The sequence below is a fragment of the Mobula birostris genome, chromosome 2 (assembly GCF_030028105.1).
Source record: "Mobula birostris isolate sMobBir1 chromosome 2, sMobBir1.hap1, whole genome shotgun sequence".
Classification (NCBI taxonomy): Eukaryota; Metazoa; Chordata; class Chondrichthyes; order Myliobatiformes; family Myliobatidae; genus Mobula; species Mobula birostris.
Genome location: NC_092371.1, coordinates 204,292,648 through 204,306,689, shown reverse-complemented (window position 1 = coordinate 204,306,689; position 14,042 = coordinate 204,292,648). Strand labels below are relative to the sequence as shown.

At 36.8% G+C, this 14,042-nt stretch overlaps 1 protein-coding gene across 6 annotated transcripts in view; it reads right to left on the bottom strand.

Annotated features, from left to right (window-relative positions):
- LOC140194012 (pumilio homolog 2-like) overlaps window positions 1-14,042 on the bottom strand; it is a 133,527-nt gene that overhangs the window by 60,769 nt on the left and 58,716 nt on the right. For 3 of the 6 annotated variants that reach the window (XM_072251321.1, XM_072251322.1, XM_072251324.1), the window contains exons 6-9: window positions 13,594-13,760; window positions 10,872-11,157; window positions 2,810-2,903; window positions 825-950 (exon numbers count right to left, since the gene is read on the bottom strand). In XM_072251321.1, the coding sequence (XP_072107422.1) occupies window positions 825-950; window positions 2,810-2,903; window positions 10,872-11,157; window positions 13,594-13,760 (673 nt within the window). The remainder of the gene's footprint in view (window positions 1-824; window positions 951-2,809; window positions 2,904-10,871; window positions 11,158-13,593; window positions 13,761-14,042) is intronic. The other 3 variants (XM_072251323.1, XM_072251326.1, XM_072251325.1) reach the window with 2 other exon arrangements.

Below are 14,042 nucleotides of genomic sequence, written 5' to 3'. Positions count from 1 at the left end.
CTGCACCCTTTCTATAGCTTCCACATCCTTCCTGTAGTGAGGCGATCAGAACTGAGCACAGTACTCCAAGTGGGGTCTGACCAGGGTACTACATAGCTGCAACATTTCCTCTCGGCTCCTAAATTCAATTCCACGATTAATGATGGCCAATACACCGTACGCCTTCTTAACCACACAGTCTACCTGCGCAGCTGCTTTGAGCATCCTATGGACTCGGACCCCAAGATCCCTCTGATCCTCCACACTGCCAAGAGTCTTACCACTAATACTATATTCTGCCATCATATTTGACCTACCAAAATGAACCACCTCACACTTATCTGGGTTGAACGCCATCTGCCACTTCTCAGCCCAGTTTTGCATCCTATCAATGTCCCGCTGTAAACTCTGACAGCCCTCCACACTATCCACAACACCTCCAACCTTTGTGCCATCAGCAAACTTACTAATCCATCCCTCCACTTCCTCATCCAGGTAATTTATAAAAATCACGAAGAGTAAGGGTCCCAGAACAGATCCCTGATTTTAGATTTAGAACACCAAATCAGTTATTTGGCTCCACCTCTAATAGAAGGGTGAGAATCTCGCTGAAGTTCCTTAGCATTAATGCCACTTTATCAGACACAAATATTAGAAATCACTGATTTCAACTGGGACTGAAAGCAGTTTGTTCAAATGGAGTATATGACCTGCTCCAATCTATACAAAGGTGTGTAATACTGAGTTGCTTTCTTCTTTATCCCACCCTCAGCCCCCAACAGCCTTTTAAATTAGGTCTGTACAACTTTATTCAGATGTTACTATTACGGAAAATGGTTGATCACCTGCTAAAGTAGCTGCTGCAGCCAGTCCTGCTGCAGTGTATGGATCTGTGCCTGGTGGAGCTGCACTGATTATGTATGGGTTTGGCATAAAGGCAGCTGGAGCAAGACCTGCTGAAAATACACCTGCTGTTCAAGACAAAAAAATACATTATTTACTCCTTCTATTCCAAAAAAATCCAAAAGGTACATTTTTGAGCACTAGTCCATCGGTCTTCACTTCTGACAATTCCCCACAGAAATCTAAATAACTCTTTGTAGCAATAAATGGTCTTTTCCTTCATATTGCCAACATAAGTGAGCTTCCATCCCACTGGTCATATTCTATACTTCAGCATGGCATAGAAGATGCTAACACAAATGTCATGGAGATAGAGGGAATAAAGTTTTCTAAAGAAGTGGTCACACATGTTCTTGCAAACATGACATCTCAGTATGGTTACAAACCCGTAAGTTGCAAGAAAAATATAGAAACAGAAAGGAGGCGGGTTCTGGCGAAAAATGAAATGCACAATACATGTTTTCAAACTTAAATCAGTGAACCATCAGTGAAGCAAGATAAAGGCTCTTTACACATGTAGAAATGGCAAGTAATATATTGCAGATTCTGTAATGAAATTAGTGGAAGTATTGTACTCTGGTAACATTTACCATTAAGATTGAAAACCAAGTCTTTAACATATAATCATCTCAGCCAAGAAATTCTATCTCTTATAACCATTACAGTGAAGATATAATTACATTTAGGATAGTGCATGTATTAATCTGGGAATAAGATTGAGGAGCAACTACCATAAATTATCACAGATATTCCTGGCTTGCAGTCCAGCATTTCCTTCATCTGTACATGCACCATTTATCTGATTGGTGCCAGTATGCAGAATTCTAAATTCCCACTGATTCTATTTTATGAACTGATCTCTAATCATCTTAAAAATTTAGGAGAAATCTGAACACAACAGTATTTTCTAGCCTTTATCTAGTGCTTTGTATTCTGCTTTTGATATCAAATTCCCCCAAATACAAAATTGACTGCAGTAGATTCAAACTGATGACAACAAAACCATCCAAGTTGCAACTTTAAACAGAAACTACTGCTTACATACACAACAAATAAAATTATATTTTCAAATGATCCTGCTGTCTGTATGCAAATATGGAAAAGGTTACTCTAAGAAATATAAATTCCACTTTTTTTTTGCACGAGTTGAAACATAAGTGCTGATAAAATTGTGGAGATATTGAGCAGTATACAGGGGTGGAGGTTGATGCAGCAGACTGTTTATTGCAGGGTCTCTGTGAAGGACTATGTAGCCCAATGAACAAAGTCATTTGAAAATGTACTGCATTGTCATTCTATCTCAAGAAATAATTTCCTGCAATGGAGTCATGTAATGAGGCTGCATATAAAGGGAAGATATTGCAAAGCTATCTGTTTTCATTTCCAAAAACAGATGTGAGAATGCTGCATTACTGGGCACTTTTACTGCAGTGGCTAATTCATTTTATTCCAAGTAAGGAATCAATCAACTATTGAGATTTCATACCAAAGTATTCAAGTAGATTTGCTTCCATAATTTCCACTGATAATATTTTTCTGGGTATTTCCCATAACTCCTAAAGCTCTCCCCTCAAGGGATTGCGGAGATGGTCAAAGTCTGTCCCAACTGATTTATGGCAGTGTTTACGCTCCACACAGATCTCCTCTCATCTGTCTTCTAATAAACATTATATTTTAACCTTCTAAAGATAAATCAATATGAACAATAAGCTTCTAAAGTGTTCAAGGAGAGTTAAAGAATCCTAAAGCAATCCAAAACATTCAAACATGGCCTAACATACATATTAAGCGGTTACATGAAAGTGCAAGAATTGGCCACAGATATTCAAAAGGATTTTTTCCCCCAGACTTAGATTTACCAAGGGCAAAGTATTTAACCTTGAATTTTGATCAAGTATTGACTAAATAAGTTATTCTTGCTCCTTACCTATGTGTGGCTGCTGTGTTGCTGCTAGTGCATACTGCTGCTGTTGGGCTGCAGTCAGCTGCTGTACTGTCAGTGCATTTTGCCGTTGGAAGAGCTGCAATGCACAATTACAAAATGAATGTGGAGTACCACAGCAAAGTACTTTTATATTTTACCTTACTGGTTCTTCAAAACTGCATGTAAAAATGGCTCAAGGAAAAATATATTCCCGTCACCATCCAAATACACTCTTAGAAGTATCTTGTAAAACAGCATCTAATATAGTTAATCATAACAGGATAATTTATTTGCATTGTGAAGAAAGGCTTGGTCTGGATGTAATATGGCTTACTGAGGGTGAGAGATAATTTTTCACCTGCTTCCAGTATGTATGTTCTCGTTCACTAGTAAGTGATAGTGGCAGATTCTCAGGAACTATTCATAGTGTGAGAGCAGTCAGGAAATTTAAGCAATTATGTAAATAAAACTGTTTATTGATTTAATTTCACAGCATAACTGGATTTAACAAACTTAAAATGTTAGTTGAAATATCACTGGCTCTAAATGATTTCTCAGAGTTAAACAGCTCAAAAATAGGCTAACCACATCCATGCCAACCCTTCTATACTAATCCCACTTTGTAATACTTGTCTATGACCTCTTATATCTTGGTAATTGAAGTGCTTCTCTTATTAGTTAAGTATTGACAGACTATGCTTTCATGCTCTCAATCAAAACTTTCAATATTCTATCACCAGGGTGGGGGGAAAAAGATCCTACCTCAAATCCCCACCAAACCCCTCATTACCTATGACCTTAAAAAAGTATCATCTCTAGTTTTAAACATCTCTATGTGCAAAATTTTTATCTATCCTATATGTACCCTTCAATTTTGTCTATTTCAATCAGAAACTATTAACAACTGCCATGCCAAGGAAACCCAGCCTATCCAAAGAAACCTAGCCTCTCCTTGTACTTGAGGCATTCCATTCCAAGGAACACCTCTTATTCCTTAGACTGAACATGTTAATCCCTGCCAAACTCAAAAGCCTCATAAGTTTTGGCTAATTAATAGAGTAGTTCATAATGACCTGAAGCTAAAGTTAACAAAACTAATTTCTGATTCAACCAAAAATACTGCAAGTAGTCTCATATTTTGTAGCTATCCCTGGAATCTGAAAAAAAATAAAGGCTTTGAAATAATAATTTTACACTTGAGTTTGTTCTTGGAAAATAGAAATATAATATTTTATATATATTAACTCCAGAACATGATAGAATTTAGAAGCTACTTTAGATACATGTAACTAGTAGATTTTGTGAAAATCAAAAACATTAATGATAATGTAGTAGTTGGCAGAATACATGTAAATTTTATCTGCAAAACCCACCCATTTCAATTAGAAAGTGATCCAACAGCAAATTCAGAAGACACGAAAGTGAATACAGTTGCACAGCATATCCTATTAAGACACCATTTTCTCAGTCTTTGACTTTTTTCATCTTTATCTTTCTTGTATTTTTTTTAATTATTACTGTTATCTAACTGCAGACAAGTTATAGTCTATTTCACTGCGTATTAATACAGACCATCAGCAAGGTAAAAAGTAGTTCTGCCAGGTTATACAATAAAAACTTACCTCAAGTTAATGGCATTTCTAGTCATATTTTTAAAAAGAACTAAAATCCTAATATCTTAGAATGCGCCTGTCGTTAAACTCTTGTCTTAATCTCTCAAGAGTTTAAAAATTTTCAATGTGTTCAAATTACATCATGAGCTTGCCTATAATTGCATAGTTTCCACACTCCTCCATCATCTGCATTCTCTCTCTACACCTTATTCTTCTTGCTTTTCCCCATTTCACCTCACCCCAGTACTCTTCTCATGTCTCTCCACTCTCCATCACCTGTCCTCCTTCTGTCCCACATGGTACCATAATGGAGTAGGACTTACTTCCAGATACTGGATGAACATTGGGAGAGCATCAAACACAAGAGAAAATATGCAGATAAGTCAAAGCAACACACACAAATGTTGGAGGAACTCAGCAGGCAGGCAGCATCTATGGAAAAAAGTCCAGATGATGTTTTGGGCCGAGATATCAATCCTGCTGAAAGATTTTGGTTTGAAACGTTGACTGCACCTCTTTTCCATTGGCAGAGAATGTAGGCTTTCACTATTATTTTACGGGAAGTGGCAGAGTGCCAATTTTTTTTGAAGAGTGGGGGCAAGGGAATTTGCAGTTATTCAGAGGCAGTGTACTGTCTTGAAGTCTTGTGATTTTGGTGAGAGTTTGCTGATGGTTTAGGACTTTTTTGTTGAGAATGGTGCCAATAGGTAGGGAAATGAATGGTGGCCATAGTCTAAATTCCAAGATACATGGCCCAGGCAATTCTTTAAAGTGATGGCCTAATCTCATATATGATTAAAACTTCAAATTAAAACCTAGCAACATGTACTCATATTAATGCTGATTGACAGCTCTGATAAAGAAAACCAGCACCATAACTTCTTTTCATTGAAACACTTCTAGTGCTTTGTCTTCTTTTAAAAATTTACATGGATTCAAGCTTCCATTAAAAAAGAGCCTTATCAAATTAATGTTTTTTTCTCAGATCCCCAATACTTACTTCCATCTGAGCATGTCATCATTTTCCAAACCGTGACTGCCGAACCAATCCCATATTTTGATAAATAATCTGCACTTACTCTAACAGGACTAATATAGCTAGCCTCTATTACAAAGCCTTAAAACAGGTATTTTTGCATTTACTGTTTCAGATGATTCATGCAATCAAGATTATATACTGGATACAGAATCTGAAGAGGAAATAAAATATGAAATTAAAATTACAAAGTTTGAAAACTGAAGACATAAATGACCAGCATCTATGAATAATTATGTATGAAGATATATTATAAAGAATTGTACACAAAAATGTTAATCAATTATTAGCATTACCTGTGCTGAAGAACCTGCTTAACAAGTCCTTGTGAACTATCCATGAACAAAACTATAGCCAATCCAGCATGCAATCTAATTAAAGCATGATACAAATTATTTTCTAAAAATCCACAAGCTCAATTTATGCTGAAATAACGCCAGCGGCTAATTAATACCTGCAAGCCCACAACTCTTCCATATGGTAGTCAATGAGTCCGTCTGTAACTAAAGATTTTGCCCCTTATCTCAGAGAGGACGTATTGTCATTGCAGAGAGTCCCAAGGAGTTTCATGAGGATGATTCCGAGAATGAAGAGGTTAACCAATGAGGGGCATCTGGCAGCTTTGTCCCTGGACTCACTGGTATTTAGAAGAATGCGTGGAGATCTCATTGAAACCTACTGAAAGGACTAGATAAGGTGGATGTTGAGAGGATGTTTCCTCTGGTGGGGGTATCCAGAACTAGAGAGCACAGCTTCAAAATTGAGGGGTGACCTTTTAGAACAGAAGAGGGAATTTTTTTTTTTAGCCAGAGTGATGAATCTGTGGAATGCTCTACCACAGACTGTGGTGGAGGCCACGTCTGTGGGTATATTTAAAGCAGAAATTGATAGATTCCTGATTGGTAGGGGCATCCTGAGCAGCTGCATCACTGCCTGGTTCGGAAATTGCACCATCTCGGATTGCAAGACCCTGCAGTGGATAGTGAGGTCAGTTGAGAAGATCATCTGGGTCTCTCCTCCCACCATTACAGACATTTACACCACACGCTGCACCCGTAAAGCAAACAGCATTATGAAGGACCCACGCACCCCTCATACAAACTCTTCTCTCTCCTGCCATCTGGCAAAAGGCACCGAAGCATTCTGGCTCTCACGACCAGACTATGTAACAGTTTCTTCCCCCAAGCCATCAGATTCCTCAATACCCGGAGCCTGGACTGACACCAACCTATTGCCCTCTACTGTGCCTATTGTCTTGTTTATTATTTATTGTAATGCCTGCACTGTTTTGTGCAGTTTACACAGTCCTGGGTAGGTCTGTAGTCTAGTGTAGTTTTGTGTTGTTTTTATGTAGTTCAGTGTAGTTTTTGTATTGTCTCATGTAGCACCATGATCCTGAAAAACGTCTCGTTTTTACTGTGTAATATACCAGCAGTTATGGTCGAAATGACAATAAAAAGTGACTTGACTTGATATGGTGAGAAGCAGCGGACTGAATGGGCTGAATGGCCTAATTCTGCTCACATGTCCTATGGTTTAAAGAACACTGGAAACTTTGCAAAGTGTAAGCTCAAAATAGAAAATACGAAGAAGAGATAACTTAAAAACACATAAATCTAATTCTATGTTTGAATAAGAGTGGAAGTTTAAAAGAATGCCATTGGAAGATTGACTGACGTTATTGAATATCCAGTAAAAATGAAAAATTATTTCAACAGCAACACATAATATGCTAAAACACAGAAAACTTCACTAACAGAAAGTTGCTGACTGACTTAAGAGATAATTCTATGGTAAGAAAATGACCATAAAACAAGAGACTAACAAATGCAAAAGCAGATGCCAGAAATCTGTTATATTTTTGTAAAAATTATAGTTAAAATCAACTTAGCTGCCAATCAACTGTCTAAAACACGATCAAAGGCACAGTAACTCACAACATTAGATGAGACTGTTCAAAAATATTGGACCTTGCAATTTTTTTTTTTTTGAGTGCCATACTCTGCCAGAGCCTTGGCGACCACTTTTCAAGTGGTTGTCTTGGAGGAAAGATTCTGTGAGTGGCCCCCCACGTCCTTCTCACAGAGCAGTCTCTTTTTTTACGAGGCCGAGTTGCGAGCTTGACACTCAACCCGGCACAGGTGGAAAGCATGCCCGGGAGTGGCCCGACTGGATTCGAACTCGGGAACCTTCGTTCCGGAGTCCGGCACTGATGTCACTGCGCCACCAGCGGGCCAATTTTAAAACGCTTAATTCCAAGCTAGCTTCATGCAGACGTTAGACGCTTCACATAGACGTTAACATTGGTAAAAACCAGGAGAGAATGAAATGAAAAACAACCATGTGAATGATGTAAATCAATTAAATAAATCTTCCTTTTAGCATATCAGTCAAGATTGTCCTGCCTTTACTTGCAAATCACAGTATCAATTACACAGAAGACCACTGTGCCTGGGGTAATTCTTTTAAAGAGTTTTCCAGTTCATCCAATGTACATTTTCGCTTGGCCCAGTAACTCTTTTCCCTTTTCCCAAGCATTTATCCAATTCCTTCCATCTTATAAGGTGTTCACCTTAACCTCACAATGACTTCCTGTATAAAATCACTTCAAAACATCCTCAATCTAATTACATACATTTCTGATTGAAAAACTTGCTGTCTTTGCTATCTTTCTGTATCACGTGGTAATTAGTTAACACTTCACAGAATTTTTAAAAATCTATTACTTTAACATCGTACTTAGCATATACAGTATATGCTGTGCAACTAGCATAACAATGCTTATTTAAAGTTCCAAGAAGAATTCAAAATAATTGCTTTCATCTTAGATGATGACATAGCCTTTTATGCTCAACTAGAGACCAACTGTGGAAAGTGATTATATGAAAAGCCACATTAAAACAGAAGGTGGTTTAACCTCAAATAAGTCCTTTGTTCTGGCTTGAACAGTGGCTTCATCAGCACAGGAGTCCCTTTCTGGTTGGAATAGATTTACCTTCCAGAATCTTGGCAGTAATACCCCAATATTCTGCTTCAAACTATTAGGTCATGAAAATAATTTTAAAGCACGTTTAAACAGGAAGTGGCAAAAATGTTTCTGCAAGCATCATGACTCTCAAACCTTATCTTTATATACCAATTAAAATCTTGAGAAACTGGGAGGTCTCAAGATGGTACAAGCAACCGACAGCAACGCCCTGTAGATCGTTAATGAAATTAATTTTCTTCTTTTAAATATGATTCTATTACTACATGCAATTAGAACCTGTGATTTACAACTTGATGTGCATTTTAAGGCTGACTGAGCGACCTGGCACGTTGCTGTCTCTGAGGTTCGGAGCAGACTGCGTGACCTGGTAGCCTGGATGCAAGCAAGGTTGAAGTCGACGAGGATGAGAGCAAAGGACAGGCGGGTGTTAAGGCACCATTCTGCCTATGTGACTGGTATTCCTCTCCTGGTCGCTAGCTCCTGTCAGAGGAAAGTACAGAAGTCTTGGGATCCACGTTGCAAGGGTTGACCGGTGAGGCTGTGGACTCATTTTGGGGGGCTTTGATGTTCAAGATTCTGGTTATTCTTCTTTTCGGTTATTTTTGAGCGGTTTGATTAGGGTGATCAATACAAATCTGGGGCACTTAGGCGGAGAACAGCTCTGTGTAGTGGCTAGTGGCACCTCTACAACCCATACCTCCAATCTCCTCTCAGTGACTGGAACACCTGACTCCAAATAGCTTTTGTAGAAGGCATTACTCCAGAGTTTCACATAGCTTTTCCAACAAATACATGTAATATTAGATAATTTTTCTCAATAAATAAATAAACTAGTATAATTTTTTTGTGTTACTTATTTAATAGGGTGCTCTTTATCTAGTTTTAAGACTTATGTGAAGATCTAATCATATTTTGATTATATTTATGCAGAAATAGAGAAAATTCTACAGGATTCACAAACTTTCCAGCACCACTGTCTACACACATATATACATATTCAAATATCTAGGGTGCCTAAGACTTTTGAACAATACTGTATTTGTCATTATGGAAAGGAGAGTAAGTCTGTAAATCTGGTGGGAGCAAAGGATGTAGGGAAATGCGAGGGTGGAGTGCCTTGAGATGGATGTAGAACAGGTGGCAGAGGAGGAGTGCTGGGCGGAAGAGGGGTGTTGTGAGTGCAGTCACACCCAGCCCTGAGGCTCCAAGCAAAGTCATTTGATCCCGAACAATTAGTTTATTGATTATTATAGAATGTCTTTGGTGCTTTCTGCTCCCTCCTTTTTCCCTTCCCCTTTCCCCAACCATGATTCCCCTCTCTCTGCCTCCTTCCCATTCTCAGTCCACAAAAGAGACCCATATCAGTCAGGTTTATCGTCATTCATGTTATGAAATTTGTTTTATTTTGCAACAGCAGTACAGCGCAATACATAAAATTACTACAGAACTGTGCAAAAGTCCTAGGCACTCTAGCTATATATGTGTGGCTAAGACTTTTTCACACTATTGTATGTCATGCTAATTCACTTATTTTTCACAGAACTATTTAGATTTAAATACTGCACAGATAGAGCAGCAGGAAAGTAAAACTAAGCACAAAGCTGTGAAATTTGTAACTAGAAAGAGAATTTTAAATGCAAAAATTGGTTTAATAAGAATAAAATGAAAATTCATGCTGAAAGCAAGCATTAATGAACATTAACAGTAATTTCCTTCAACAAAGATGCTGAAACTATCAAATAAAATTTTCGTGGAAGGAAATGTTTAGAAAGAATATTATTCCTGGTAAGCATTGTTGAAAAAAAAAATGATGATAAGTAGTTAAAACCATGTAATTTCCTGGAGGCAAGATTAAATAAGAAAGCATCTTCGATTTGAATCAGAACCGATATTAAAACATATAATTTTTTAAAAGCTTATTATTACATTCTGAAAATACTTGACATTGGCAAAACTATACAGCAGCATCTGCCAACTTTTCTTTAGTAGCAGGAGCCACATCATTTTTCTAGTAGAAATGGTTAAGCTTTTGCTCCAGTCAATTCCACCAACCAAATATTTATTCTGATAATCAATGAAGAAATAGGAAATCAACAAATTCAAATGATTGAAATGTTTATATTCCAATCAGCATTAGGGCTAATTTTACATTCAAGCCTTTTCTATTCATTCTTCAGAAGGAAAGAGTTACTCAAATTCTGATTGAAGATTTTTTTAAAAATCTTCTGCTATAGGCACACATAGCTGGTTTATTTTAGTTAAACCTTTTTTTAAACGTGAAGCATTGAACCTTAGCCAAGTTGTTGCAATATGTTTGGGTTTTGTAACATTCTGATATACTTTTCTATTTCAAATGTACTCAACTCAGTTAATAATGTTTACACGGGGGAGAATCAAACATCAAGTCACTCAGCAAAAAAGACTAACCTGATGCTGGGAGTTGTAGTCAAAAAGACCTACAGCTGCTGCTGCTGAGGAGTCCATGGATACTTGACCGCTTGAATAGTCAAACTGCAAATGATCTAAGCCAACTGCGGCCTCAATGGTGTCTAAACTTTGAGTGTCAGAATTATGAAACTCTTCTCCAGATGGTTTATTTGTTGTAGTATTAGACAATTGGACTAAACCTTCTGAAGTATTTTGGTTTGGACCCAGGCGTTCAGCCACTTCTGTGGGAGAGGCTTGATGACTTCCAGGAGTACGACTGTGCAGCATAAAAATACAAATAAGGATTTATAGTTTTCTGTTAAATGCAATACACACACTCTTTAAAAAGGCAGTATTTTGAATTAAAAAGCTACTTTAAAAAGTTTAAAGTTTAATGGGCAGTTCATACTGCTATTATTAAAACAATTATTTAAATATCATTATAAATACTAGATATTGAGTGCCTGTAAATTTTAAATTTACCCTCTTTTTAGTTTACTGCAAATTACTTTTCATTATCAAACAAATTAATGAAATAAATAGGTAAATAAAATGCTGTCGTCCTTATCCCTCAAATGGCACCTGCTGATTATTAAAGATTCATGCCCTAATATCAACATACAAACACATTTTTTTCCAAGGTTTGGTACACTTTTGGGTCCTTTTAAAACATGTTGGGTCCCTTCTCAAATACTTGGCCTCCACAACTCCCCACCATTATCTAAACTGACTTCTCCCACCCCCCGCCACCCCCGTCAGTTTTTTGACATGAAAATGTCTTTAGGCAGAAAATTCTCTCTGCATCAGAAATCGCCCTTAGTGTACTGCTAATTTAATGGGAGATATAGCTTCTGATTAACTGAATATACTTCATTCATTTGGGTTCAAAAATTATTATGACAAATCTAAGTAACGATTATGCCAAAATTGGTACTCTTAACTTAGAAATGACATCAAAATATTAGAAATGTCTATGAACTGCCCGAGTGTGAAATGGTTGCCCTTGAATGATGAAGTACTTTTTGGTTCCATAAAGCTTTCCACCTCTAGTAGGAAACTGTGCTAGTTATAGCTATCACCTAACCACTACTGACTTAACATCTATTTACTATATACATAAGACGGCACACCTGATAGCTTCTTTTCCTTCCAAAACCAATTGCAAACCTGCGTATATATCACTGAAACATAATTCACATTTTATTTGAATTTGAATTTGTATGCGGCAGATACTGCACATCAGCAACTGCAGATCTACAGCAATGTCAAGGCACCTTTACAAAAATATCATGCATTGTGCCTTATGCTTTCTATGTAAAATGACAAATATATAGAAACAATTTGAAATTCTAAGCAGTCATCCATGAGTTAAGACTCCTTTTAAATGGGGAACTGTAATTATCCTTGGAAATGAACCACTTTCATTGATATCAAATATACTTTTATAAGACAAGGACCATTTATTGAAAAATGGATAGCAATGGCAACAATATTTTAACAATGATCTCTAAGCATATCTATTACTGATGATATAATATATTAATAATAAACATTTTCCTCCAGATCTTGATATCAAGAAATAACATTAAGTTACCAGTATACCCCATTTAAGTCACAGATTAATGACCTCCTCCATGCTCTTCTTTAGTCAAAGCAAATGGGTGAAACCCAAGGGTAAAACCTTTCATCCATTAGTAAGTTCAGCTCCAACCCACCCAAAAAGTCTGTCAGATGCTTTCTTCCATATTTTAAATCTAAATATATTGAAGATGCGGTTTTTCATTTACTATATACTATAAAAATCTATTATTCCCCAGATACCTTTCTCTTCAAATTAGCCCACAATAAAAAAAAAATACTTGCTGCATTTTGTTGATACCTTTTCAATTTCCATACCCTCCAGATACCCCTAAACATGTTGGAGAAGTGTGTATTTATAATCAAAACTACAAGCAGCTATAGGCAAATACCCTCAACATAAGTTTCTTAATCCAGATGGCAGAATAACTGCAGTAAGGAGAAAACTTGTATCTAATGGCACCTATAGGGAGTGGAAAAGTCTGCAGAGATGATAGAAAACAAGAAAACTTACAAGAATGTGTAAACATGGTCTTGTCACATTGTGATTTGAGAATAATAAATTTCACCATAGAGGATGTAAATTGATTACAAGTTGAATTAAAGCAATGCAAGCTCTTTCTCTCAGTCTATATTAAAAATCGAGCCATGATACAAGCTGCGAAATCTTTCATCTTCAAGAATTATCTAATATAAAATTCCAGTATAGAGTTTACAAAAATTGGCATTAGGTGACAACTTTGCATTCTAAGTAACAGTTAAGTTAGTTGTTCACACACTAAAGTTTGGCTGGAGATACTTTTTATTTTGCTAGTTCTTGTCTATGGCTGGATATCGACTAAATTAGCCATTCCAGAAATAAATAAACTTGAAGTAGTTTCAGATGAAATCAGCAAAATTGTATTAATACACCCTGCCCTACTCCTTACAAAGGGAAGGGCGGGGATTATTTGGAGGGGGAGGTGCATTTTCAAGTCATTTTTATATAGCCCTTATACTTGGTCTGCTCAGACTTGGACTGCTGCAAGACTTTGAAATAGACTACCTGAGCACTTGATAGCATGCTAACATTCAATTTATGAAAGTAAGTCTGATAGCTTAAAAACTTTTACAAAATTTATGAATACCAAAATAAGACACTTACTTGAAGTCTTTGCAATCTGTATCTATTCCATTCTGCAAAACTAGCCCATTAGCTTTGGAAATATCATCTCCTTGTTTCAGATCTCTTTTTTTATCTTCCTCGAATGGTGATGATTTCCCTTTCTGATCAGCCTTGTCATTTTCATCAGGCTCTGTGTCTCCAGCTCCCTAATGAAACAAATCCACTAAAGCAGGCATACTACAGAGACATGCTATTTAGAGTCCTCATCATTAGTTTACATCAGGATATTTCCAAGCAGAACCAATGTTCCAAATATTTTAAATGCCCAATATGAATATAAAGGATGTATTTCTTCATAAATACTAACAAGTCATATAAACAAGGAAAGCTCCTGTTTCAATCCAGAAGCTGTGTTAGTCTAACTGGAATAGAGGTGAGGTTGCTATACATGCTTTCAGTGATGTTTTGTTAAAATTAGTTCTAGCATC